The sequence below is a fragment of the Phyllostomus hastatus genome, unplaced genomic scaffold, assembly GCF_019186645.2.
Source record: "Phyllostomus hastatus isolate PE091 unplaced genomic scaffold, TTU_PhHast_1.1 phas_scaffold_182, whole genome shotgun sequence".
NCBI lineage: Eukaryota > Metazoa > Chordata > Mammalia > Chiroptera > Phyllostomidae > Phyllostomus > Phyllostomus hastatus.
Window position 1 is genome coordinate 13,749,402 of NW_025334013.1, and position 27,990 is coordinate 13,777,391.

Sequence of the window (27,990 nt, forward strand, 5' to 3'; positions counted from 1 at the left end):
TATTTTGTGAGCAGGACCTGGACAAGGACAAAGTGAGTGAGCTGCTCAGGGCCTGCAAACTTCTAAGACGGCGCTCACTCCCCGGGGTTGATGCTGCACTTTCACAGGCGTGCAAGTGTGTGCCTCCTTAAATTTGGCTCCCTGGGAGCCTCGCTCTCCTCCCCCTCGTCCTGGTTCAGAATTCCAAGCAAAGCAGAAGGAGAACGTGCCTGGGAGCAGGAGGGACACTCCTGAAGACTTTCAATCACCAGTCACACCACCAGCAAGGCAGACTGGTGAGGACGAGCCCCCGGGGGGGAGGGGGGGTTTGACTGGACAGCACGTGGCCCACAGAGGGCGCTGTGGGTGTATCTTGATGCTTTCTAGTAAGAGCCCCCAGTTACTGGACATCTACTGAATGCCAGACCACGTTAGACACCTTCTGGGCTGCCCAGCTCCCGGAACAGCCTGACAAGTGTGTATTACCGCCGTCTTACAATGAGGAAACTGAGACTCAGGAGTGACTTTCCAAGGTCACACAGGTAAGGACCGGCGGTGTTCAGACTCAAAGCCAGTCCTCCCTGAGCCCGCGGCCTGTCCCTCCTCCTCCCCCAGTGCGCAGGACACAAGGACTGCAGGTGTTCTGGGGAACCCAGCAGGTGGGCTCCCCACTCCTACGACCCCTGCAGCCCCCTCATCTTGAAGGACGGCCCCCGCAGTCAGGACCACCATTCCCAGAGCCTGGCCCTCCTCGGCAGCCCAGCCGGCAGCCGGCAGCCGTGTTGCCGCTCCGACAGCCTTTTCCAGGAGCCCGCCAGGGATTGATTTGCATACTACGGTGTCATTTGCATACTACTTAGGAAAGCCTTTGCTTTTCCCACCTGCAGCAAACTCCAGCCTGATTAGTTCTCCCCACATTGGAGAGTTAATTACTCTCCCGCGTAGACCGGGTGTTTATTTGTAATCAGCAGAGGGCTGGGAGGAGGGGGGGGCCGGCAGAAGCAGCTGTCCTTAGCGAAGCCTGGAGCAGCTCCGCGGGTAGATGAGTGCGGGCTGGGGCGCCACCGACGTGGCCCAAACCCCGGCCCTGCCCTGGCAGCTGTGGGACCCTGGGCACGCCCAGCCCAGGGGAAGGGGAAGGGGAGATTGGAGCCGAGGTTAGGGGCGTGTAGGACCACTGCCTGCAGTGGGCTGCTGGCAGGATTGGACAGAAGTGGAGGCTCAGAGCGTCACAATAGAGAAAGGCGAACCGGAACGCAGAAGCCTGGGAAGGGACAGGCCTGGGACTTCGGATGTTGTCTGATGTCTCTCCCGGACACCTTTGAGGACAGCCCTAGGGAGGGGCTGGTGGGCGGAGTCCTGCCCCCCCCCGCCCCCCCGGACTGGGGACTGGGCCCGCTCTGCTGTGTGACACTGGAACTGGCTGCCCTCTCTGAGCCTCCGTCCTCCTGTCAGTGCCCTGGGGATGATGACAATAGTCTCTCTAGTCTCCTTGCGGGGAATCACGTGAGCCAGGCGGGGGCTGTGAAAAACACCATCTCTACTCAGACCGAAGAAATATTTCTGAATTCCCAGGTTGGAAATGGTCTTAGCCCCGGGGGAAACTTAGTGACCACCCTTCCCTGCTGCCCTGCCCAACAAAGCTGGACGTGCCCCGCTGTCCCCCTCCATCCAGGCATTGAAACCCTTCAGCACCTGCTCCCCAGTTGTCAGATGCTTCAAGGCTATGCCCAAAGGTGCAGGGCAGGCTCAGCCACTGTGTCAACTCCAGAAAGACCCCCCACCCCAACGTGTTGCTGTCAGAGCTCCACAGGGATACCGGGCTGCCAGCCTCCACTCCCCTGGGGCTCCTGAGGGGGCGGGGGACGCAGAAAGCCCACCCCAGAGATTCTGCTGCCGTAGGGAGGAGTGCAGGTCAGGTTGTGGTATCCTTCTTTTCTTAACTTTATCGATTTGAGAGAGAGAGGGAGAGAGATGAGAGAGGAACATTGATCCGTTGTTCCTCTTATTGACACATTCATTAGTTCCTTCTTGTATGTGCCCTGACCAGGGATCAGTCCCACAACCTTGGTGCATGGGGACGATGCCCCAACCAGCTGAGCTCCCCAGCCAGGGCCAACAGCTAGGGTAGTTTGAAGCAGCTCCCCCAGGTGCTGTTTCAACTCCTCCCCCTTTTTTTTACAGGTGGGGTGGCCCTCAGGCTGACCTGCACTCCCACTGCGGCACCCACCGGAATCTCTGAGGGATGTCCCAGGACACCCAGCTGAGCTGAGAGAAGAACCCCAGTCCCCTGCCTCCCGCCCATGGTGGTGTCCCCTGATGAAATTCGGGGGCAGGGAGAGATGCTAGAGGGCAGCCTGCCATGGCAATGACCAGAGGGTCATGGTGGGGGCCTGGCTTGGGTCTGTGGCTAGCCCTGACCGTGACCGTGCAGTGACCGTGACCATGTCCCCCGAGCAGTGACCGTGACCATGTTCCCCTGGGAAGCCGAGAGGAGCGCCCCCTTCAGCCAGCCTCTTCCCACCGAGACGGGCTTCCCGGTGAGCCAGAGGGGTGGGAAATAGCCACTCGCCCACGGGCTGTGTGATCTCTGTAGGCTGCCGGATAGAATGTGGAGTGGACCTTTTTTTCCGAATATAAACACATCCCATGCATACCCTTGTTGACGTGAAATTCAAATTGAACGAAGCATTTTATAGTTTTATTTGTTAAATCCGGCCACCCCAAACCCATGAGCAAGTCGCTTCATTTTTTTGAGACTCAGCTCCTTCCTTCATCTTTGAAAATAAACCCAAACACCGCCCTGCGAGGACGCTATGTAAATGAAGTGAGCTGATGGGTGTAAGGGGGCTGGCGCAGGGGAGATGAGTGCACGAAGCTGGCGAATCTCGCAGTCAGAGTCCAGTTCCCAATGCTTTCACCTTCTCCATTCTCCTCGTCCTTTCAGAGTTCCTGGTGTGGGCCCTCCGTGTGGGGGGCAACAGTGAGCATCTTCAGAAAGGTACCTGATGTGCTGGAAATAATGCTACTATTTCCTGGCTGTGTGACCTTATGTAAGTCGATGGCCCTCTCTGAGCCTCAGCTGCCGCTGTAAAAGGAGCTTATCGGTCGCAGCACTGCCTTCCTGAGGTTGCAATGGTGGAACGAGATCGTCTGTCAAGCACCAGTACTGAGCCTAGCAGTAGTGCCCAGTCACATCCTGCAAATGCACCAAGACACGTCTCCAATGTTAAAAGGTCCTAGAGAAGGCCATGCTCACCTATGGGAACAATGGGTAAAGGTGGGGTTTCAGGCAGGTGATGACAGATGAAGGAAATCATTTCTGCGTGGGGAGCTTTCTCCTGGCTGCTCGCCCACACCTCTGACTGACCCTCGGATCTGTGTGAGCCAGTATTATCCTGGGCTCTGGGCGCCGCAGTCCCTGACTGTGGGGCCGGACAGCCCCCAGGACCTAGGGCCTGGCCCCCACAAGGCAGAGGCAAGGGTCCTTGCTGGCCATTGCAGCAGGCTGTTTGTTTCCCAAACTCTCTCTAATCCTCTTAATCTTTTTACATCTCACCTGCCTGTACCCCTGGTGGCTTCCATTAGCACCTTTCCCGATAGATCTGGTGTTGGGAAGGTCTCCCAGAGCCGCTCTACCCGGCCCTGGCGGGCTTGGCGGCTTCCCTCTCCCTCTGGGCGGCCAGGATGCTGGGCTCCAGGTGGGGCCCCGCGGGGGAGCGGGGAGGAGGCTTTCTCAACTGGTCTCTGTGCCCTGGCCCGCTGAGTGGCAGGAGCGGGGAGGAGGAGGAGGAGAGGGGACTTTTGCTAAGTGCCTGCCACGTGTCAGAGACAAACCACAAGGATCTGAAGCCTGGCCTCAGTCTGAAGGGTCATTGTCATCCTCACGCTGCCTCTATCTCCTTAACGCAGTACTCACTGTCTGCATTCCCCTCCGTTTCTCGTAAAACACTCCCCCAAACTGCTTTCATCTGCCAAGAGAGATGCGAAGGATAGAGACAGCGCACTGAGGGTGTGTGGCAGGCTCGGCGGCTCCCTCCCGTTCCCCAAGCAGCCCCTCCCAGCAGAGCCTGAGAATAAAGGAGAGGCCCAGGAGGGCCCTAGAGGGGAAGGCTTTCTGCCACAGGACCAAATGAAGACAACTTTCTTGTAAAGAGCAGGGAGAGGAGGAAGAACGCGTGAGAGGGAGAAAAGGGGTTCAGGCAGAGGGTGCAGCAGGGGTTTGTTGTTTTGTGGGGCAGCGGAGGGGAGAGGGAGGGCCTCGGCGTAAGCCCCGTGCCTCTCGCTGGCGTTCACACACCCACACGGCGGAGGCCCGAGCACGCGTGTTCGCAGGGTGGCACCGGGGGAGGACCCGGGCAGGGGTGCTCTCCGAGGCCTTATCCATCACAACCCCAGAAGTCCACAGGAGGAGGGCTGACCAAAGGGAGCCATAGGCACACGGCGGAATACTACTCAGCAGTGAAAACGGAACCGATTCACACAGTAGGACGGCTGACTCTCACAAGCATGAGACGAGAGAGAAGCAGGGCACAAAAGACACAAATTGGATTATTCTATTTACGTGGAGTTCAGAATAGCCAGAAGTAACCGATGGTGGTAGAAGTCAGAACACACTGGTCCGTTTGGGTGTGTGGGGCTGATTTAAGGGGCCCAAGGACACCCGCTGGGGTGACGGAAATGTCCTGTCTCTCAGGCTGGGTGGTGGCAAGCGGGGAATTCACAAACATGAAAAGCCACTGAGCAGGGCACTCAAGACTTGTACCTTTTACTGCATGTAAATTAAATCTCAATTTTTTAATTAAAAAATACAAGAAACTCAGAGTTCCATTCCATACACATTTGACTATCTGCCTTTTGCCTAATAAGATTCAGAGAGAGAGAGAGAGAGCGTGAGCTAAAGACACTGGTTGGAATTCGGTAGTAAGTGCCGCCGTCACCGCGGGGCACCCCACCCCCCACCCTAGGAGCCCGTTTCTGCGGCGAACGGAAGGAAAGGAGGGGACCTGCCTGGACCTGCTGTCCCCGGGTCTGCCACAGACCCTGCGAGTGCCTCCCGGCTGGGTAGGACTCCATTCTGTAAGGGTTCCATGTCTTTCTTTTTTTCCAAAAAGGGCACATGCATTAGCCAAGTGACACTCAACTAAGAAAAGAGAAATCTGTTCTGATGTCAGAGCCAAAGGCGACAGCAGAAAGCTGCTGTGAAACTCCGTGGTTTCCAACACACGCTTTCCTCAGACTTTTTTCCCAACAGTGGCACTGACCACTTCCAATTTTTGCCTAACATGCTGATTTCGGAACCCAGCCCTTGAACGAGCTGTGACTCCACTGTGAAGAATTTGAGTAATTCAGAGGTGTTTTGTTTGTTTGTTTGTTTTGTTTTGTTTTGTTTTTGCAGGGGGACGCTATTCCTTAGGCCCCTGGCCGCCCCCTGGGGCTGGGCCTCGTGGATCTGCACGCAGCAGTGCGAGGGGTTCCCTCTCACCCGGCCACCCTCTGCCTCGCCTCCGCCAGCCTGAGCTTGGAGAAATGGCCTGTCCCCTCTGCCTGGACATGTCCCTGTTGTGACATTCACGGGCCATCACTGACCCATCCACTTTTCACACTAATGACACGTTCATTACTGTCGATGCCTCTTATTCCTCCGAAGCGTTTAGGCTCTTGCAACGGCCTGATAAGTAAAATCCTCCCACGCTTGGCAATAAGGCAGACAGATAACTGGTGTCCTTTCAAAGTCAAATGAGCACAGTGTCTGACAAGTCCTCCTAAGGGTCGTCTGACACTCGAGGGGAATGTCACTTTGCTGGACTTATTGTTTACTATTGATCAGGGCTTGGGTTCTGGAAAGATAGCTGTTGGCTGGCAGAAAACTGATAAGTTGCAAATTATTTTTGTCTGGTAGAGATGCAAATGATTTCTTTTTTAATAGAGAAGGTAGCCCCAACATTATGATTGTATTGCCCTGTAGGCCATTCACCAGTTTTGGGCTAACTTAACCACCTTATGAATGTTCTAGAATTCTTATTTATTGTTGTTTTGTTTTCACTGACTCTCTTCTCTCCAAAATGTAGGTCCGTGTATGTTTCTTGTCCATGTGTGTTTCTTCTGAGAGTCGTCACTTGAACTAGCTTTGTCATCCTGCTGGTTCCCTCACTAATAAGCCACCCCAAGATCGGCATGTACTCACTAGCTGTTGCTGTAAGAATCGTGTGTTTAGTAGCTTGAGAACTGTGCTCTCAGAGGCCTTCCCCAGGGTCTGGCCTTCCCTCCTGCCGACTCCACCACTCTCCGTGAGGGCCAGTCCTCCTGTCTTTGGTGTCCCGTTCCTTCTTCTGTAAGGTGGGAGCAATCAGGCTGCTGGTTCCGACTCTGACATGTGATTTTCTTCGAATTCCTCTGTCAGGGAAGCAAAACCGAAACAATACAATCAGAGAAAACGAATGCTGGAAGCGGTGTTGTGGACCACGTGGGGCAATCCTTCCTGCTTCCAACCCGATCCCTCATCTTGATAGGTGGAGAAACTGAGGCTCAGAGAGGTGAGGTAACTCGCCCGAGGTCACACAGATATTATTATTCACGATGACTTATTTTAATGTAGGGTTCGACAGTATGAACTTCCTTGCAAGTTTATGTAACCCCTCGGTAGCCCAGTGAGGAGGCTGCATTATCCCCATTTTACAGATAAAGAAACTGAGGTCCGGAGAAATGGTGTGGCTTGTCCAGGGCCACAGAGATTCTCCTAACCTCCTGAATCTGGGGGAGCAAGGGAGGGGCTGGCAGGAGGAGTGCTGGGCCCTCCTTTTACCAAAGCATCCTAGTTCATATCTGTCGGATAGACGTGAGGGGCTATACTAGACAGCAAGTAAAAATAGAGTCCCAGAAGCTGGAAAACCCTGGGCCGAGAACATCTTTATCTGCCTGTGCATAATAGCCCACCCTTTCTCCTCCTTCTCCCTCTGGTGGATTCCTCAGGGAAAAAACATGGTCACGGGAGGAAGCAGAAACACAGGGTCAGCCCAGGCCTGGACACACTGGTCCCCAGGCGGTGGGAGGCAGATTGCTTAATCTAAAGGCGAGTGTTCTCAGGGTCCAAGCTGGCAATGGTGATGCGAGCTGTGCTGACAGATAGTGAGCACCCCGTCAGTGAGAGCAAGCAAGGCTAGATGAGGCATCCAAATATTAACAGCAGTTCTTTAGATGGTAGAATTCATGGGCTTTGTCACTTTTTATTTTATTTTTTTATTTTCACACTAGTACATTTTTTTTTCATTGCATTTTTTTAGAGAGAAAGAGAGAGAGATGTTCATCGATTGGTTGCCTTCTGTATGCGCCTGGACCTGGGATCGGCACCCGGACCCTGGATTGTACATGCCTGTGCCTGCGCCGGGACTGGGGATCAAACACGCAACCTAGGTGTGTGCCCTGACCAGGAATCGAACCCACAGCCTTTCGGTTACAGGACGATGCTCCAACCAAAGAAGCCACACTGGCTGGGGCTGTCACTATTTTTTAAATGTTTTTTGAAAGCTCATTATTAGGCCTTCACCGTGTGCCCAGTTCGTGTCATTAGAGCTCTATGGCGACTCAATGAGGCGGAGAAGCTGCTGCTCCCAGCGCACCAGTAGGAAAAGCCAGTGCTCAGGAGGCTCCGTGCTCTTCCCAGGACGCGCACCCGGGACGTGGCGCGTCTAGACAGCTGGTCTCCGGCTGCTCGTTGCTGCTGCACTGTTCTTCCTTCTCAGTGCTTTCCTGTGTCCACAAACTTTGACAATGCGTACCCATTGCTGCTTTCATATCCGAAAGCAGCCTTACAAGTTACTGATTTTCCCAGTCCTGCTCAGAACACCTTCCACAGCCCTTGGTCCTTGATCCCTCCCCCCGGCCCCACCGCTGTCCCTGTCCCCACACCAGCTGTGGCTTGGGGTAGGCTGTCCAATGTCCTGGTCTTGCTGAGGTCTGCTCAAAATGTCCCGGGTCAGCCTCCGGCCCCTGGGGCAATGCCAGGGGCAGGTCCAGAGAAGGAGAAGGGGAAGTGGGAGGGGATGTGAAACTTGGCCGCTAGCCGGCATCAGCCTCCAGGGTGTCCCACAGAGGCCCCTGGGTGGACAGCAGGAACATCCAGTTGAGCTGACCACCCAAGGCAGGTGAGGCCAGCGCCTGAGAGGGAGCGGGCTGCGAAGGTCAGGAACCGGGAGCAGGCCTAGGGCTGGGCCACTGAGGCTGGCGGGAGGGGGAGCGCGTCTCTCTGGCCTGGGCCAGGCCGGGGTGGGGTGGGGCACTTACTCAGAACCCAGGATCATTGAGTGGGGGTGGGGGTAGGAGGGGGCACTTAACTCCCTGGGCCTGGGGACGGTGGGAGGTGGGGACACAGACCCATCAGCTCTAACCAGAGTTTCTGGGTCCTGACTGCCCCAAACACAAGAAGCTGGAGGCCGAGAGGTTCAGAGCCCAGCACAAGGGTCTTGCAGAGGAGGCCGTGGGGGACAGTCAGCCTGCAAGGGGACGCGTGTGGAGGGGAGTGAGCAGGTGTGCGGGCAGGCGTTCGTGAATTCCCGCGTGCACGCACCGCTCTGCCGTCGGGGTGAGAGAGTGCTGGTTCAGCAGGGGGCGGCCTCCCCATAAATGTTTGCTCAGTGGAATGGGTCGTCTGCAGGGGTGTAGGGACGTGTGTGCGTCCAGGTGAGTGAGGGGTGGAGTCGGTCTGCGCGCCTGGCAGTGTGTGAGTGAGAGGCCGTTCGTGCGTCTGCGAGTGTGACCTCATGGGTGTGCTCAGCAGTCTGTGCACATCTGTGTGCGTCCGTGGTTCTCTGTAAAGGTTCATGCTCCCTGGAGCTGGGTGGGGTGTGGACGCAGACGCCCCTCAAGCGGGGAGGTGTGCACTGGTGGTAACGGGATGAGGAGATATCGTTGTGTGTGTGTGGAGGGGGGGACTCAAGTATGAGAACTGGGTGTACATGCGTGGGTGGTGTCCAGCCACCCGGACCCTGTTGTGTCTCTGCAGCGGCATCATGGAAGCCCCATGGGGCTGGCTGGTGGTTGGTGTGCTGGCCATGACCCTGGCGTCCACGCTGGCCCAGGACGTTTGCCAAGCACCAAACGGGCAGAACGGGGCTGCAGGGAGACCTGGCCGACCTGGGCGGCCGGGCCTCAAGGGGGAGCGAGGGGAGCCAGGTAAGTACCTCCCTCTGAACCCTGGCCCCTCATCCCTTTACGTGGCCTGGGCTGCAGGGTGGAGGCTTGGGGGTGGCACCAAAAAGCAGGAGGCTACCACATAAAGCCCCTCCAATCTCCCTTGGTCTCAGAGTCTGAGGCGGGGGGCCTGGCCTTTTCCCCGGACCATGTCCCCAGACTTGCAGGCTTCTCCATGTCCTCCTAGCTGCCCGAGCCCTCTGTCCTCGGCCTTGTCTGTCTCCTCTGGGAATGGGTCACTGCAAGCAATGAATGGGACTGGTCCTGAAACTGCACCCAGTCCTCGGTCGTTGTGTGCCCTGGGTGTTAGACCTGGGTGCCCTTCCTTGTCTTGCTGTGTGCCCCTCTGGGAGACTCAGCCTCCTCATCTGTAAAACGGAGAGATAACCCCGCCCGGCACACAGAGAGGGATCACTTAGTGCCGCTATCCTTGTTTGCTTCTTTTCACCCACACCCCCCTTCTCCCCCTTTCCAGCCCGTCCAGGCTTCTGAAACTCTCACGTGGGAGGGGAAAGCCTGGGGGTGACGGGAAAGGGAGGAGGCCATGAGCAGAACGGGGAAGGGAAGTCTCTCGGAACCCGCCCCCCTCCCCCAACTTCACAGTCCACAGCAGACAGGAAAGACCTGCAGGGACGTTCGTTCGCAACAATTTGCCTTCAGGCACCCTGAAACTTCAAAGGGGTGCAGGTCCGCGGGCAGAGGCACAGTGGGGGAACCAGTGCCCTGCATTTCCCAGAACGTGACACTTCCCCAAGCACTTGTTCACGCTTCCATCCATTGTATCAATAAAGAAGCTGAGGCTCAGAGAGGCTGAGGTACTTGCCCAAGGTCACAGGGCCACCCAGAATCAATGTCTTAAAGGCCCAGGCACTCCCCTATCCACTATCCCACCGCATCCTGGGGTCCCAGCCACCTCCCCGAGGACGGGCAGACACTGGACTTTCACTCCCACCCTGGCCTTCCTCCCCACAGGGGCCCCTGGCATCCGGACAGGCATCCGAGGTCTTAAAGGAGACGAGGGGGACCCCGGGCCCCCTGGCATCCCTGGCAAAATGGGCTACCCAGGCCCCAGTGGTCCCCTGGGTGCCCCTGGCATCCCGGGAGACAGGGGCATCAAGGGCAACCCAGGAGACATCAACGACCAGCCGAGGCCGGCCTTCTCGGCCATAAGGCGGAACCCGCCGACAGTCGGCAACGTGGTCATCTTCGACACGGTCATCACCAACGAGGAAGGCCGCTACCAGAGCCGCTCGGGCAAGTTCGTCTGTGCCGTGCCGGGCTACTACTACTTCACCTTCCAGGTGGTGTCCAAGTGGGACATCTGCCTGTCCATCATGTCCTCCAGGAGTGGCCTGACCCAGCGCTCCTTGGGCTTCTGTGACACCAACAGCAAGGGCATGTTCCAGGTGGTGTCCGGGGGCACGGTGCTCCAGCTGCAGAACGGAGACCAGGTCTGGATCGAAAAAGACCCCGTGAAGGGCCGCATCTACCAGGGCCCCGAGGCGGACAGCGTCTTCAGTGGCTTCCTCATCTTCCCATCCGCCTGAACCAGGGCGGGACCCCTCCCCTCCCCTGGCCTCGCCTGCTTCCTGCTGTGTGACCCGGGCCCACTCGCTCCACCTCTCTGGGGTCTGTGCTCTGCTCTGTCAAGTGGGGTGCTGCTGTGTTAGCTGAAGAAAGATCCTTTCTTGGAACTCGTCCTGGAATAAATGCCTGTGTCCCTGTCTGCTGGCTTGAGACTCAGTTGCTGCCCCGGGCACTGGGAGGCAGGCGTGAGAAGGACAACAGTTCGGTGCTTACAGCCAGGCCCTTATTCGGTATTTTACAACGTATGTTGGACAGGTCCCGGGGGCCTCATCGGCTTGGGTGCAAATCCTGAGGCCGCCATTTACGGGTGGCCCAGTTGAGTCTGTCGTGTAACTTCAGGGAGCCTCAGTTTCCCGGTCTGGAAGGTGGGAATAAGAATAGCCCCTGTCTCAGAGGGTGTGGGAGGGCTAAAGGAATTACTCTGTGAAAATAGTGGTGCGGTGCCTGCTTCGTCGTCAGGGCTACATCAGTTCAGCTATTGTTACATTTTGTATAATCTTTACAGTCGGGCTCTGAGATGGGAATTATAACCCTGTTTTCCAGATAATAAAGCTGAGGCTGGGCGCTGGGGCAGGCATAAAGCGCAGGAGCTGGGATTTAACTCCAGGTGTTGCTGGTGCCCAAGCCTGGGGGTCTAACCACTGCCCTGTCAGCCTCCACAGCCACACGCCTGACAAATGACCCGAAAGGCAGGGGCAGGGCTTGGGGGTGGGGGGCAGTTGGCCCAAGGGCATCCACCTGTCCTCCCCAAAGGCAGTTTCCTGAGTCCGGCCCCGGGCTTCAACCCCGGCAGGCACGGAGGCTGGGGCCGCAAGACTGGGGCGGTGGGTCCGGAACGTCCATGGCTCATTCCCAGGGTCCCACGAGGCCCATCCAGGAGCTGCAAGGGAGCAAGAAGCCGGCCCGGTGTGCCCTGTGCATGTGAGGAAAATGAGGAGACCAGCAGTCGGTCCCGAGAATGTCCATTGCCCCGCGCATTTTCCCAGGGGGGCTGGCTTATCTTTGTGCTGCATGCACACACACGCACGCATGCACACAAGCACACACGTGCACGCACACCACGAATGCACACCTCCCCACATTCCCGGACCAAGACTTGTCCCCTTCTCACTGAAACACGGGCACAGGATCCCCTCCCTCAGCGCACACTCACTTTCTTAGACACACCCGTGCACACCCCCTGGACATCCACAGGCGTTACACCAACAAACCCACAGCCCTACCCGGGGATTTACGGGCCGTCACACCTACGAGCCCCTGCCTCAGACGCCTGAGGGCCCGGGTGAACTGTCACAAGTACTCTGACACACACGCCTTGAGACGGGTGACCCAGGACACCCCTGACACGCAGGGGTGTGTACCCCCACTCCCTCCGGCAGGCCCGTGCTTGCTCACACATCACCGGCACCCCCCAGGGACTGTCTCCCCCAACCACTAACGGACACACAAGCAGCCTCAGAGTCCGAACGCACAAACCCCCGCCCCTGTCTCCGACACAGCCAAGACCCTGGCCTGCGGCGGCCCGGCCGAAAGCCTATGGGAGTCAGGAAGAAAGGAGGGACACCCTGTAGCCCTGGGGCAGTGCTGGATGCTGCAGGGCCTTCAGACCCACTGGGTCCCCGCTCTGCCCCAGTGACCCTCCTGCCCCCCAGAACACACCCACCCCTGGGCTGGGAAGAGAAACAGGTCGTTGAGCACCTTCTGTGTGCGGACATGTCACCCACTGATACATGTAACCCCAGCAAAGCGATGAGGATGCTGAGGCTCAAAGAAGGAAGGCATTGACTCAAGGTCACACTGCCAGAGTGGCAGGACCTAGATTTGAACCTGCTCTGCCTGATCCCCAAGTGGAGGGCTTCTCTCACTGCAGTGAGACTCAAAGGAGAGGGCAGCGGTGGAGCCCCAAGGGGGCGGGAGGGACCAGGCTGTAGAAACAGTGGTCCCGCCTTACCCTGAATCCCGCCCATACCGACCCACCTCTGCCAGGCAAACCGCTGCCCCCTCCGAAAGGAAGGGACCCAGCTGGACCGGCAGGTGGGGCGGGGAAGTGCCGAGCACGGGCGGAGGCTGCCATCTGCTGGACAAAGCAGACCGAGGCGCAAGTGAGGGGAGGAAGATGGGAGCTCAGGTGCCATCCATCCGCTCCCCGCCCCGGGAATCTCAGGGCCAAGTGCACTCACATCTTTGCTCTCGCCCCACACTCTGCAGCCTCATGCCAGCATGTGGAGGGGCGGGTGGGGAGACTGAGGCCCCGAGGATCCCCTGGGGAGGCAGGGGCGAGGCTCTGAACTCCCGCTCATGCCCCAGAGTCCTCAGCACTGCCCTGCACGGGAGCCAGTGGGACCCCCCATTTACGGAGCAGGACCCGGCGCCGAATGCCACAGGTGGCAGGGGTGGGGCCAGGGCTGGGGGGCTCCGCAGCCTGCCACCTCCTTCCTCCCTGGAATCTTGTAGGAGGAGAAGAGGAGGTGGGGGCCTCTCCCAGCTCTGCCAGCCCGACCCTTGGGCCGTAGGAGGCTCCAAGAGGCTCCAAGACCATAAGAGGCTCCAAGACCAAAGGCAGGGGTGCCAGGGGGAGAGGTGAGGGGGGCAGTGCAGGCAGGGAAGGTGGGTTCATCGGGGGCCCCAGCCGAGGAAGAGATGCCCACGTGCGCAGCCCCGGCCCTCTGCACCATCCAGTGAAGGGCTGGGGGACAGGCCCGGGTGGGGTCCGTGGTCTGCTGAAGGTCCCAGGCAAGGGGGCGGCAGGGCTGGAAATGAACCCCTGAGGCCACCGACAGCAGCCAGAGGAGCCCGTCCGACTCAGCAGGCTGCCTGCCATCAAAGTTCACCTGTCCTGGGCGTCCAGCCCCAACTGTGATATGGGCGGGGGCACATGGAAGCTTCTAGAACCAGGCCTGCCACTTGACAAGTGCACAGGAGGCTTGTTTCTGTGGGAGCTGAGCAGAGGGGTCAGAGCAAGGCTTCGGACCCCCAGAACCCACTCACTACGTGGTTCCTTTGGGCAAATGCCCAGGCCTCCCTGAGCCTCAGTGTCCTCACCTGTCAGGGGACAACGATTTCCTCCTTGGGTGGGGGGGGGTGAAGCAGCTGAGTCTCGGGCACAAGGAGTGCCAGCCAGTGGGGACAGGTGTCCAAGGGCGGAACTTGTCTCCAGGGGAAGTCTGCCCAGGAGGCTGTGTTTACACAGACACAGGCGCGCACACGCCCTCCGCCAGATCCGGAGTGGTGGACGTTTCCCCATTTCGGACACGCGTGACCTGGGGGTGGGGGCCACGGAAGTGTCACTGTGGTCAGCCTGGCTCAGTGCCCGAAAGAAAGTATCGAGTCAGGAAAAAATATGGGAAAGGGGATGTGCGACTGCGGGGAGGGTGGGAGGCGGGGGCCACCCAGTCCGCTCGGGGCCCTCCCTGCTGTGTCCACTCTGAGACGGTGTCCTCCTGCCTTGGAGAGGGGAAGCAGATTGGAAGGCATCTCAGTGACCAGGCCACAGACCTCCTACCCCCAGGTGAGGCCAGGACCCCGGTCCAGGTGAGGGTGAATGGAGGTTATTTTCCCCACCACCTTCCTGAGACATGGCCCCGGGGACAGCCTGATTTGTGAGAGAAGGTGGGGGGTTCCCATCCCCGCTAAGCTGGGGGTCTGAGCTCCAAGTCATTCCCCCACCGTCCATGCATCGTGCGGCCCCAAGGGGTGAGGGGCCCGGGGAAGGGAGGTGGCTTCCTGAGGGTGGAGGGGGATGAGCCCTGGGCAGTGAGAGGGCGAGGAGGGGGGGCAAGGGGCCGGGTGGGCCAGCCCAGGTCTCCCGTCCAGCTCCTTCCCCAGGATGGACAGGGGCTCCAGCTCCTGGGCCCACCTTGGACTGAACCTGCTGCTGCTCCTGCTGGCGCTGCCGCCCAAGAGCCAGGCCAGCACGCAGTGCTATGGGATCCCCGGGATGCCGGGCCTGCCCGGGGCCCCAGGGAAGGACGGGCACGACGGACTGCAAGGGCCCAAGGGTGAACCAGGTGAGTGGGCGGGCCTCGTGGGGAGGGGTCGCCCAGGCCTGGGGGCGGGGGCGGGTCTGGGGAAAGGACAGCAACCCCATGGCAAGGAGCCTGGTCCCTCCTGCCACGGCTGCTCCCGGGGCACAGCCCCGCTCTCTCGGCAGGGGTAGCCCCTTAGAGCCCAGGCCTCAGGCCCCCTCAGACTGCTCACCTGATGCTAGGGAGAGAAGACAGGCCCCTGCTCAGAAGGCAGCGGGGAGGGCCACAGGACAGGGACCACGGGGAAACCTCTGGCAAACTCTAAAATGCCAGGCTACTGTTGTGTTACAACCCCTCTACTACTCGCTCTGCAACATGGACCCCTGGGGAAGGTGGGGCGAGCACAGGGAGTGTATACAATGCACAGATGAGCAGGGTTCAAGTCCCAGCCCCACTGCTTCCCACTGTGTGAACTTGTGCAAAGCACTTGCTCACCATCTGGTGCCTCGGTCTCCTCATCCGTGAAGCGGGGAGAGGGTAGTGCCTACTGCACAGGGTGCTATGGTGATTAAGTTATAAAACTGCCAAACACGGGGAAGGCATCGCAAAATGTAGGCTATGGTGGTTATTGCTGTTGTTATCGTTGTTTCCACCAGAAATCTGTGCTCACCTCCTCCCTAAGATCTGGGCAGTTGGAGGGGTAGGGGTGAGAAGTCAGGATCCCAGGAACCTTCTGTTGGGGATTCACAGGCAAGCTCCAGCCTGAGCAAAGGGGCTGAGGACAGGAGCGGGGCTGGTGCTGGCTGAGGCTGGGCTGGTGCTGGCTGAGGCTGGAGTCTTCGGTGCGGTGCCCCCTTTGAAGTAGGCGCATATCTGGGACACGGAGGGGTGTGCCTGGGGGTGGCATGTGTGAGGCTGGGCTGGGGGTGGGCAGAGCTGATGGGGGAGGCAGAGGTGGGGGGATGGGGAGCCAGTGCAGAGGAATGTCCTTAGGAATTTCCCCAAGTCACCTTCCCTCCTGGCAACGGAGTGGAATTTTACCAACATTCCAGAAGAAATCCTCCAGTTCGGGGTGAGCTGAAGGAGGATCCCCAGGTGTGCCATTTTTGGGGACCCTGTGCTTCAGGCTGCCTCTGACCACCTCACTGCCCAGGGGCAGAGGGCCCCTAACTTTTTGAGCTCCTGCCTGTGCCAGGTGTGGTTCCAAGTGGGGCAGATCAAACTCTTAACTCGTTTGCAAATGAACAAAACTGTGGCCCAAATCCTTTGAAGAAGTGATTTACTCCTGTTTATAAATGTTAAAGCTGAGGTTCAGAGAGGTTGAGCAACCTGCCTAAAGTCACACAGTGGAGCCCTGTCCAACTCCAAAGGCCATTGCCTTAACCACTGCCGTCCACCGCCTCTCAGGCCCCCTCCCCACGGCTGAGGCCTGCCCCTCCCAATCACATGCTGGAAGACATCTCGAAGGATGAGACGCGGCGCCCACTCAGCATCGCTGATGACCGTCACAGGGACCTGGCACTCACTGAGTACTTCCTGCGATGTGCCTGGCACGTGCCTTCTCCCATCCCATTCTCTCCGATGGCTCTGCGGGATCCAGTTCCTTATGCCCTTATCTCAACCGGGCAAAAGAGGCTCAGGAAGGGGCGGTCACCTGCCCAGGGTCACGCAGCCTGAAGCCTAGGTCTGTTGGGTCCTGAGCCCCCGCTCTTAACCCTGGGACCTAAATAGCCCATGAGCCATGTAGAGGATCTGCCACAAGTAGGTTTGCACAGACACCCGCTCCTAAGAAAGCCAGAGGAGGAAGCGGCCATGAGGGCAGGCAGAGGTGGTCAGAGAGGGCTTCCTGGAAGAGGAGTCTGGTGCCGGGCCCTAAAAGATAAGTATGGTTTGGACAAGGGGAGAAGAATCTCACAGAGGCGCAGATGACGGGGGTGGTAACAAGAATCAGACATTCTGACTGCAACTCAGACTTGACTTTGAGCCTTGAATCCACCTCCTACCAGCAACATGGCCTTGGGCAAGCATCTGATCTTAATCGTCTCCCCTTCAAAGTGAGGAGAGCAGAACCCGGCCAGCTGTCACGAGCAGCTGAAGCGGGCTGAGCGGGGCGGGGGCAGCAGGCGGGAGCAGCGCCCTTCGAGGGGCAGCTTCTCTTCAGCTCTGTCCAGTGGTTCCCACGCACTGAGCTGGCCTGGGGCGCAGACATGGGTTTGGCAGGGCTCCGAGACTTGTCGAATTTGAAGGCCCTCTTTTAGAAAAACAACCCTAAATGAGGGGTACATCTGATGGCAGGGAGGGGGTGTCACACACATCTACACACACTATGGAATTGTGTTAGAACTATGCACGCACACACAGTGTGCACAGTGTGTGTGAGTGGAGCTTGGTGGGTCGCACCAAGGTCCCCGTCCCGGGCGTGAGGATGTGCCAGGGGGACAACTAGGGGACCAGCCCATGGGACCTTCTTGCCTCTTTTGTTTCAACTTCCTGTGGGTCTGTGATTATTTTAACATTAAAAGTTGAAAAACTTTGTAAATATAATGTTAGGCAAAGGGCCTTGAAGGGGCCAGTGCCCGTGGCAGGACCTGAAACCGGACCTGGGAGCTCCCCGGGGAATCTGCCTCGGACCGATCTCCCGATTTTCGTCAGGGGGAACCGGACTTTCGGGTGAGGGAGGTCTGAACGCACCAACGCTGGGCTGCAAATAAGAAAGTTAGTAACACATCGCGTCGGCCACGTAGAAGCTCTCCGAGGCCACGTGCTGCCCGTGGCCTCTGACACACTGAGATCCCACCCTTGACGCCCCCTGGGCTGGCTACTCCTGCCCTCCGCGTCAGGAATGTGGAGGCTGAGGCCAGGAGACAGTGTCTCAGCCAAGGTCAGAAGGCAAGTCTGTATGCGAGCGGGGGTGGGGCAGGGGGCAGGGGGCAGGGTGCAGGGGGCAGGGCTTGGACTCTGACCCGCTTACCAGCTGTTCTGGCGCCCCTGCTTCCTGCGCATGGCCCCAGGTGGACAGTGCTTCTGGTGGAAAGAGAGTCCAGAGACCAGAACCCAACGGTGTGTCCCCTAGAGGCCAGCGCCAGGGTCCCTCTCCTCTGTCGCCTTCCCCATCACTCCCTTCCCACCTGCTCTCTCCCCAGGCATCCCAGCTGTTCCTGGGACACGAGGACCCAAGGGTCAGAAGGGAGAAGCTGGCACACCGGGCATCCCTGGGAAGAACGGCCCCATGGGAGCCCCCGGGTTGCCGGGGAACCCCGGATTAATGGGGCCCACCGGGGAGCCGGGAGAGGAAGGCAGATACAAGCAGAAGCACCAGTCAGTGTTCACGGTCACACGGCAGACCGTCCAGTACCCGAGAGACAATAGCCTGGTCAAGTTCAACACGGTCATCACTAACCCACAGGGGGATTATGACACAACCACGGGCAAATTCACCTGCAAAGTCCCCGGCCTCTACTACTTCACCCACCACACGTCACAGACGGCCAACCTGTGCGTGCTGCTGTACCACAACGATGTCAAGATGACCACCTTCTGCGACCACATGTCCAACAGCAAGCAGGTCAGCTCCGGCGGGGTGCTGCTGCGTCTGCAGGTGGGCGACGAGGTGTGGCTGGCGGTCAACGACTACAACGGCATGGTGGGCACGGAGGGCTCCGACAGCGTCTTCTCTGGCTTCCTGCTCTTCCCCGACTAGGGCGCCAGGCCCGCCCCACCAGCCCCGGGCCACCCCCACCCCCCCGCCCGGCTTTCCCGCGTGAACTCGCCGTGCCGCACCCATGCTCGGGCCTTTCTCCCCACCCGCCCGATGGACTCCTCCTCCAGAAAGCCCACCCTGACCCCCGCCCCGTGAGTTCTCTCCCTTCTCTGAGTTCCTGCAGGACCCGCTGCCTTGACACTTAGCCAACACCCCTGGTGCCATCATTACTTGTCTCTAAGTGTGGAAGGACTCAGGCAGACCTATAAATAAATGATTAAATCAATGAAAACGCATGGCTCTGAGTCCTCTCTGCCACCTGGAGGAAGCAGGTCTCTTCACCTTCAGAGAGGCCCCTGCCACCGCTGTCTGTGGGCTCCGGACTCACAGGGGCATCTCGCTAGGGCCCCATCCAGGTTGGCGCCGATGCTGGGATGCCCGGCACCATCCGGCCCTTTGGGAGACTCCAAGAGGTCCCCAAGGGGCCATCCGCTGTCACTTGTGAGAGGCAGTGCTGTCGTTAAAGGTATCCGTGTTCACAGGTGAACAAGGGTGTGTTCGAGTTCCCAGATTCATGTTGAATTTCAGGAGCACCTGTCTTGGGGTGGGGTTCGGGCTCGGGTAAGCCCAGCATAGACAAAGGTCAGGTGTGCAATGAACTTGTGCTGAATGAATGAGTGAACTGGGGTGACTGAATGGGTAAGTGGGTAAATCAAGGACTCAGAGCGTGAACGAGTGAGTGAATGAAAGCATCACAACAGCTGGGATTATTGAGCACTCCCTATGCACCAGGCCTGATGCTCACCAACGCGTTACGTTAGTCAGTGTTCATGACCAAGCCCTGAGGGCTCCCTGAGGGCTCCCTGAGGGCAGGGCCGCTTTGGCACGTGCCTGCACATGGTAGGGACACGAGAAGTGTGTGAGCTGGGAAGGAGGGACAGAGAAGGACACGCACACACACGGAGAGAGAGCAGAGGCCAGGGCCGAGGGGCCCGGCCCGGTTCACGGAGCCTGGGTGCCTCCAGCAGGGACGCGGCCGGGGTCACGGGGCCGCTCCGCTCACAGCTCCCCGCCCTCGGCCACTCAGCAGCCCGCCCGGCGATGCCCACGGTGATACATCTTTCTTCTCAGGCCGCTTCTGTTTAAAAAATCAATAGGCCACATATGTGGGCTGCAGCATCAGATCAGAGACCCGTACTCTGGGAAACGACAGTGTTAGGGCCATTTTTATTTTCCATAATTGTTTCCCTGTTGTTCTCTCTTTGTCAGGAGAGACAGGCCTGTGAAAATGCCGGCTTCTCTGCTGGGCTGGGAAGAACTGGGGGAGACGTTTCCAGGGGGCAGGAGAGGAGGGTGTGGGAGTGAGCAGGACAGGGGCCAGCACGAGGCACGCCGAGCTGTGAGGGTCTCCCATTGAGGGGCTTTCGATGTCTTTTCACGAAGGGATGCAAGTCAGCAGTTCTATGGGCACAGAGGTCAGCTGGTTCCACTCAGGGGTCAAGACTCAGAGACCCCCTCACTCCTTGTCCCTGGTCTAATCCTCCCGTGAATCTAGGTGTGGCTCCTACATTCCCAGGCTCCAAGAATTCTGTCTTTTCAAATAAACCACACTTTCCCCAGGTTTGCACTGTGCCCACCAAGGGCTGGGCACTCAGCTGGGCCCCAGGTGGGCAGGTTACCTCACTGCGCCGCCCCCCTCCGCCGCCCGTGCCAACCCCAGGAAGTCAATAAATGTCCCTGAGGCCATGTAACCAGAAAAAGGTGGGGCTGGGATTCCAACTTGGAAGAGGTCGATTCCTGAGCCCTGCCTTTACCTCCTCCCTGCCGCTTCTACCCCAGGTTCAAGTTCATCTTCTCCCACTGCCACCAGCCACCAAAGAACTAGAGGCCAGACCCAGGTGGCCCCAGAAACCCTCAGATGGTCTCCTGGACCTGCAACCCACTCACCCCCCTCTCTCCACCAGCACCCAGCACCATCCCATCCCCACCCAGGCCTGGCCCCTTTGGTTTTATCGAGCTGCTCTTTTCTTTCCCTACCACCCACTGCAGTTAACAGGCCCCATCAGGCAGCACCCACAGGCCACTGGTCTCCCATCTCCAGGCACAGACATCAGGATGGGCCCTGCTGACCCATGCAGCGCTGGTGCTGGTGCCTGTGCCTGCCGGGCAACCGCGCCGATGGGGTGTCACCTCGCCGGAGACGCAGCCCCAGAACGGGGCTGTATCTGGCGTCAGATGCCGGCTCCAAGTCCTGCATCGGCCACTTGCACAAGGTCCGGGCTCCAGCACTCACTCCTGTTTTGTGACGTTTGTCACAGGAGCCACGGAACCATGTGTCACCGGGTGGCTCACCCCGGTCTCCCCCAGCAGAAGGGGCAGGGACCGGGGCTGATCTGCCTGTGGCTCCGTGTCCCCGTGCAGGGCACGTCGGGGCCTCAGTTTCCCTGTATCTACACCGAGGCAGATGGGCTGGGTGGCCTCCAAGCCCCTCTCCAGCTCTAACCTGGTGTGGTTCCAAGACCAACAAGCAACAGTCCCCTGCCTGTGCTTATTATTGTCGTCAGCTTCAAGCCCTGCTTGTATAAATAAATAATGGCCACATTTAAAATGCATCTTTCATTATTAGATTATTTTCTGGGAACAGGGAAAGAGCAAGGGTGCAGACTGGGAAGAAAGCAGAGGAGACGGGCCCGACAGAGGAAGCCTGGGGCGGGGCGTGCTGTTAACAAGGAGCAGGTGCGCTGCGCTTCCCCGCGCCCTCCCTCTCCTCCGCTGTCCCATCTGAGCCCCTCCGCGCCCCCTGCGGCCCCTGCAGCAGGTGTAATTATGGTCCCATCACGTGACAGAGGAAATGGGGCTCCCTTGGACCCCTCTGGCTGACAACGTTTAGCTGGTAAGCAGCAGAGCCAGGTTACGAATCGAGGTCTCTGACTCCAGCTCCAGCGCCCAGGCCCCAGGCCGGCCACATTTCCACTTCATTGAGGAACACCCTGTTCCCTTAGAAGCTCGTGAGGTCAGAGGCCCTGGGACCGAGCCACCAGCTGTGGACATCCTACCAGGACAGCCTGTTCCCCCCACAGCTGCTGAGCTGGCGAAACCAAACTCACCACTGGCCCACCCTATTTACAGTAATTCCCTCCGCACTGCAGAAACGGGACCTGAAACTGCCTGCAGGCAGCAGGATGGGGTGAGAGTGGGGTGATGGGGCAGGGGGGCAGCCCCCTGGGCCCATGGGAGGGGGCTGTCAGGGGAATGCCCTTCCGTGTCTGGGGAATGGAACTTCTGCTTTGCACAGAGAGCATCAGGCTCCCTGCTCCTGGTCCCACTGCTGCGCCGCCAAAGGGCACCACCGCAGGACGCCAGGTTCCAAGGTGAGGATGGGGCCCAGTGCCTGGGGGGTGGCCTGCAGGGGGTGGTGATTCCCACAGTGGGGATTCCTGCCTGGGCCTTGACCCCGGGAATCACACTGCCTGGAGGTGAACTTGGGGATCTGCAGCCGCCCAGGGCCCAGGGGATGGGGAGGCAGCCTGCCTGGGAGCCACCAGCAGACGGGCTGTGTGGTCACAAAGACGCAGGCTGAGTCCTGCTTCTGCGTCTTAAGTGCTGGTGACCTGGGGCGAGTCACAGAACCTCTTGGCCGAGACCCTCTCTGGGGATAACAGAACCTTTCAGGGGTCTTATGTGCCCTAAAGGAGGTCAAGGTCACCCAGTGTTTAGCAAACCACCTGGACGAAGATGTCAGAGGCAGAGGGATGTGAGACCCCAGGTCCCCCTCCACCCAGCCCAGACCTTCTTCAGTACCTGCCTTCTCTTACTTCCTTGCATTCTGCTGAGAAAGCATAGGATGACTCTTTCGAAGGAATGATTTGACTTGCACCACCCCAGGGACCTTTATTTTTATTTTTATTTTTTTTAGGACCATCTCATTTAATCCTCTGGCAGCTCTTTCAGATAGAAATTAACTTTTCCAAAGAGGCTCAGAGTGGTTCTGGCTCTTGCTTGAGGTCACACAGGGAGGTAGCGGCAGAAGGGCAGGGAGGTTCAAGGTCAAGTTGGCCTGACTCCAAGTCAGGGACAAAGGAATTGTTGGGGCTGGAAGGAGATGGAGGGGTCAGCGATGCAGGGAAAGACATGAGGGAGGGGCAAGGCTGGCGGTGGTGATGGCTGGGGAAGGCAGCAGGGGCGGGGTGGGGGTCCCACCCGGTGAGACTCAGCAGCCCCTGAAGTGAGCCAGAGCCCGGATTCCCCTACACCCCCCAACTCCCACCTCCCACTGCCCCGAGAAGCCTGGGTCTCATCAAAGGTCGGGACCCTGCTGTCCCTCCACCCGCCTCACTGATGGGCGCTCTGCACCCCTGGGCCGCCTCTGCCTGAGATGCAGCCCCTCCCCAAGCCCAACCTCTCAAAGAGACCGACCCTCTGCTCCTTTTCCGATCGTCTTCCATCCTGTCCCATGACTTGGGGATTCTGAGATGATGGGGACCATTTTAAAAGCAACGAATACGTAGTACGCACTTCCAGCACGCCACACCCTGCCATCAGCCCGAACTCCTCTGTCCTCCCAGCAGCCCCGCGAGGCAGAGATTGGTGTTAGCCCCGTATCGTGGGAGCAGCTGTGGCCAGAGAGGAGCAGTGAGCTGTCTGAGGCCCTCAGCTAAGAAGCGGCAGAGGCCTGCTGGGGGCCCCGGCAGCTGATTTCCTGATGACGCCCCAGGTCCCTCACCACCCGTGTGTGTGTTTGCTGCCTAACAGCCACAGTGACAGTGATGACGAGAGCTTCCTTCACGGGGCAGCGGCCCCGGGCCCAGCTCGGCTGCCAGTGCAGCCCATGCACTAGTGCCTCCTGTCGGGCCGTCTGGCTCCAAGGCCCATGTTCTCACCCTCCAAGTACCGCAGCCTCCTAACACCCTGTGAGTGTTATGACCCAACAGGTGTGGGTTTGAATCCCAGCCCCTCGGAGCTGTGTGACCTTGACTGAGGTTCTTATTGTCTCTGTGCCCAGTTTCCTCATCCATAAAATGAGAGGTCAGGGATGCCTTTCTCCAGACACAGTTGTAAGGACCAAGTTCAATGAGATAAGGGCATGTCAGGCACAGAGCCTGGTCCCTGCTAAGTACCTGACACATGGATTATGAACGTTGTCAGACTGTCATTTTGTGAGACCTCCAGCAACAGTGGGAACTGATGTTCATTCAAAAATGAGCAGGGTCCCCTGAAACGCCCTCTCTCCGGAGCAGGGCGGAGCCTAAGCTGGTCTCTCTCGGTCACAGTCACAGCCCCGGTGCAGCCTCCCAGACCAGAACCTGGCATAACGCGGGACTTCAGGCAGTGAACTGATGGAACCAGACTGGGGGGTGAGGCTGGTTTTCTGGGCACGTGAGCCAGAACCCGGCAGGTTTTTCTGGTCCCAGGGAGGCCTCCACGTGCCAAATTCTGGGCTGGCCCAGTGAGTGCGAGGCAGGGGTGGGAGGAGTCTGGCCATAACAAACTCCCAGATAACCGTGGGCAGGGTGCTTCCTAACGTTTGAGCCTCAGTTTCCCCACTTGCAACAGGGGAAAATAATCACAACCTACTTCCCCAGAGGGCGGTGAGGACCCAATAGCAGCGGCGGCGGCAGCAAGTCTGAGCCAGAGCTCGGACCCCTGTGGCCCTTCCCGAGCCACGGCCCCCCGGGGTCCCCACCGTTGTCCTGGGAGGTGTGCAGGGACCGCTCTGTGCTCCCGTTTCAAGAGCAGGAACCAGCTCAGCCTCTGTGGCCTGAGGGGTGATGAGAAAAGGCTTACCGGAGGAGGAAACTGTGACCCAAGGCTCGATGGAAGGGGAGAACTCGGATCTGGGCAAAGAAGGAACGGGCTGCCTTGGTTAGGTAATGAGCTGCTCATTACTGAGACGGTGCAAGTTAAAGATGGAAGAGCCCTTGGCAGAGATGTCATTCAGGAGACTAAATAGCAGGCTGACGTTTCCTCAAAAAGTTAAACACGGAATTGCCATGAGAGCCCAGGCGGTAATTCCAGTAATTCCATTCCCAGGTAGAACTAAAAACAGGTATTCCAACAATTCTTGCACCTGGCTGTTCGCAGCAGCACTACTCACGATAGCTGCAAGGTGGAAACTTCCCGAAAGCCCATCAGCAATGGAGGGAAAGACAGACTGTAATATGTCCATACAATGGACTGTTGCTCACCCATAAAAGACAGAAGGTGCTGATGCTTACTGCAGGACAGACGGACCTGAACAACGTTATGCTGAGTGAAATAAGCCAGACACGAAAGGTCACGCACTGTATGATTTGTGTTATGTTGAATGTCCAGCTGAGGCAAAGCCACAGAGTGGGAGAGCGGATTGGCAGTTGTCAGGGGCCGAAGGGGACGTGGGATTGGGGAGTGAGTGCTTAGTGAGTACAGTTTTATGGGGGGGGTTGAAAATGTTTTGGAACTAGAGGTGGGTGTCACACAACATTATGAATGTGCTAAACAACACCTAAATGTTCACTTTTAAATGATCAAATTTATGTTAGTGAGTGTCAGCTCGATTTAAAACAATAAGTGATGGGTTGGACTCGATGAGGTTTAAGGTCGAGTCCACCCTGAGGACTGATGCCATGGGCGCCGGCGGTGCCGCCCAGCTCGAGATGGCCCAGAGCTTCTCCTAGCTCTCTGGGCTTAAGGAGGGCCCAGCACCACCCTCTCACCCGGGGCCACAGCCTTTGGAGGCACCCGGGAGTATCCTGCCGTAAGACATGGGCTGGTCCGCTGGCGGGGACACTGGCTTTAGTGACCGACAGGCCTGGGTTCGAGTCCTGGCTGCAGTCCTTCCTATGTGACCCCCAGCAAGTGACTCGCCACCCTGAGCTTCCGTCAGGGTCCCCTTCAGTGTAGCAATAACCGCTTCCTCCCTGCGGGGCTGCGCTGAGGATGTCAAGTAGCTCACTGCGCGAGCAGCGTGGGCACCCTGAGTTTAGAAGCTGTAGTGAATGAGAACACTTAGGCTAAAATCCAAAACCTGCAGGCCACTGTTGCTGGGCCCTGACCCCTCCCTCCCCTCTTCCCCCACTGTCCTTCTCTGCCGCCCCCCACCCCCGGGGGACATTCTCGCCCCGGCCCTTTGTGAATTTCCACGTCTCAGAGATGCCTCCCCATCTAGAAACTGTCCCTCACAAAGCAGCCCCCCCCCCAGCTCCCTCTGGACTCACCACCATCTCTCACCGGTTCTGTTCACTCCCACGCTCACCTGCTTATCAGCTGTCTTCCCCTGGACTGTCGGCTCCACGGCAGCGGGGCCATAGCCACGTGTTCACCACTGTATCCCCAGCATCTGGAACAGGGTCTGGGGGACAGGGCACGCTCAGCGAGCACACCGACGACTGAATGACTGAACGCGCAAACAAACCAAGAATGAGTGGACGGATGAATTTAAAAAGAAATGAGGAGGCACCACAGGGCCAACCCACCACACCTTCTTCTTGTCCCCCCACAGGACGCAGCCGGGACAGCACGGTGATGAAGACCCTGAGGGGTAGCCCCCTGCTGCTGCTGCTGCTGCTGCTGCTCCTGGGGCCACCGCATGTCTCCCAGGCCCAGAAGTGCACCGGGCACCCCGCCATCCCCGGCGTCCCGGGCATTCCGGGGACACCAGGAGCTGATGGCACACCTGGGACGCCAGGGATAAAGGGAGACAAAGGTGCTGTGTACTCTGGGGACACATTGGTTCACTGACTGAGGCCCCACCCTGTCCCAAGTCACAGTTGCCCACTTTAGAGATTGCAAAAACACTTAATCCATCCATCAGCTGGCTGAGCTCTTGCTATAACTTTGCCAGGAGGGAATTCGGATTCCCATTTTACAGATGGGAAAACTGATGTCCAGAAAGGCCACTGACTTGCCCCAAGGAGCTCAGTAAATGTTGAGGCTGAGATGAGATGGCGGATCTCTGACCACTAAATCCAGGTAGAGAGAGGGTGCCACCACAGTCACGCCTCCCTGGGCTACCTCTCTGAATGGCTGTTCCCTTCCCTGTAAAATGCGGACAGTACTTTGTGGGCTTGTCACAGGGATCCAGTGAGACTCCCTGCCATCCAGGGGGCCCCGTGAAATGTAGTTCCTGCGTTCACTGACTCAGAGCCAACCAACCTCTTTCCCCAGATGGGCTCATTCAGTCCTCACAAGCCCACAAAATCTCATCATCCCCATTTTACAGATGAGGAGGCTGAGCCGTGGAGAATCTGACTCAGTCAAGGTGGCACAGCTAATAACGGCAGACATGACGTGATACGCACTTCTGTCTGTCCCCCGAACCCATGTTCTCCGCCACTAACCCCCGCCACTCTATGGGAAAGAGGTTTTATCTTGTGTTGTGCCAAACGGAGGGGTAGCAGCTTCTTGGAGTGGTGGAGTGGGAGGGTTCCAAGCCCCTCTTCCAGGTTCAGCAAGAAAGTCTGCACAATTGGTTGGGGACGTCAGCCACGGGGGAGGGGACAGAGCAGGACCGCACGTGTGCCGATAATTACCCGGCCTCTGGGCTGAGGGCTGAGCAAGGGTGCTGTGTGAGCTAGTGAGGAGGGCTGGCCCAGCCCCTCCCTCGGGGAGACCCTGCTCCTGCCCCATGGGTGTCAGTCCCCACTGTAGCCAAGCACATCACAGACTCAGGGAGCAGGGCTGGAAGGGGACTTGGGGGCCCTCGGACCAGCCTCCTCTTTTTCACCAATGAGAGGCTAAGGCCCAGAGACGAGCAGGGACCTGCCCAAGGTTGCTCAGCCAGGCCCCCTGCCTCTTAGCCCAGGGCCCCTTTCTTCGGTTCTTGGTAATCTCTTGCCTCTGCTTTTCCAGGGATGCCAGGGCAAGCTGGCGACCACGGCGAGTTTGGAGAGAAGGGGGACCCGGGGATTCCAGGGAAGCCAGGAAAAGTCGGCCCCAAGGGCCCCATGGGCCCCAAAGGCTCCCCAGGGCCCCCAGGACCCCGTGGCCCCAAGGGTGAATCGGGAGACTACAAGGCTACGCAGAAAATCGCCTTCTCCGTCACGCGGACCGTCAACACGCCGCTGCGGAAGGACCAGACCATCCGCTTCGACCACATAATCACCAACGAGAACAACAACTACGAACCTCGCAGTGGCAAGTTCATCTGCAAGGTGCCCGGCCTCTACTACTTCGCCTACCACGCCAGCTCACGAGGCAACCTGTGTGTGAACCTCATGCGGGGCCGTGAACGTGGGCAGAAGGTGGTCACTTTCTGCGACTACGTCCAGAGCACCTTCCAGGTCACCACGGGCGGCATCGTGCTCAAGCTGGAGGAGGGGGAGAGCGTCTTCCTGCAGGCCACAGAAAAGAACTCTCTGCTGGGCATGGAAGGTGCCAACAGCATCTTCTCTGGGTTCCTGCTCTTCCCGAACCCAGAGGTGTGACCGTGGGGCTGATTCATCCCCCTCCCCACCCCTCGCCCACCAGCAAAGCTCACTTTACCCCCAACACCACCTCTGCCCAGCCAAAGCACACAGCCAGTCTCCGTGGGTGCGCTGAATGAATGAGTAAATAAACTCGTCCCGACCGAGGGCCAGTGTCTAATTCAGCTCT

At 58.5% G+C, this 27,990-nt stretch overlaps 1 protein-coding gene and 1 long non-coding RNA gene across 2 annotated transcripts; both read left to right on the forward strand.

Moving 5' to 3' along the window:
* The first annotated feature begins 409 nt into the window (after positions 1-409).
* LOC123832229 lies at positions 410-7,392 on the forward strand. Its single transcript, XR_006788018.1, has 5 exons — positions 410-521; positions 2,164-2,519; positions 2,927-2,980; positions 6,383-6,515; positions 7,263-7,392. It is a non-coding gene; the product is annotated as an uncharacterized LOC123832229 (long non-coding RNA).
* Positions 7,393-8,980: 1,588 nt separating this feature from the next.
* Positions 8,981-27,968, forward strand: LOC123831699. The gene is made up of 10 exons (XM_045858817.1): positions 8,981-9,150; positions 10,141-10,709; positions 12,742-12,857; positions 14,038-14,286; positions 14,569-14,762; positions 17,864-18,417; positions 20,260-20,318; positions 21,631-21,791; positions 25,898-26,101; positions 27,247-27,968. Exons 1-10 carry the CDS (start codon positions 8,988-8,990, stop codon positions 27,819-27,821), a joined length of 2,844 nt encoding a protein of 947 aa, XP_045714773.1. The 5' UTR covers positions 8,981-8,987; the 3' UTR covers positions 27,822-27,968.
* The last annotated feature ends 22 nt before the right edge of the window (positions 27,969-27,990 follow it).

Excerpts from the sequence above, each read along its gene's own strand:
- LOC123831699 (XM_045858817.1), top strand. The coding sequence starts at position 8,988 with ATGGAAGCCCCATGGGGCTGGCTGGTGGTTGGTGTGCTGGCCATGACC. Across the intron at positions 12,858-14,037 it reads CAAAGCAGACCGAGGCGCAA|TGTCACTGTGGTCAGCCTGG; the intron begins GTGAGGGGAGGA and ends GGGCCACGGAAG. Across the intron at positions 14,287-14,568 it reads AGGCCAGGACCCCGGTCCAG|CTCCTTCCCCAGGATGGACA; the intron begins GTGAGGGTGAAT and ends TCTCCCGTCCAG.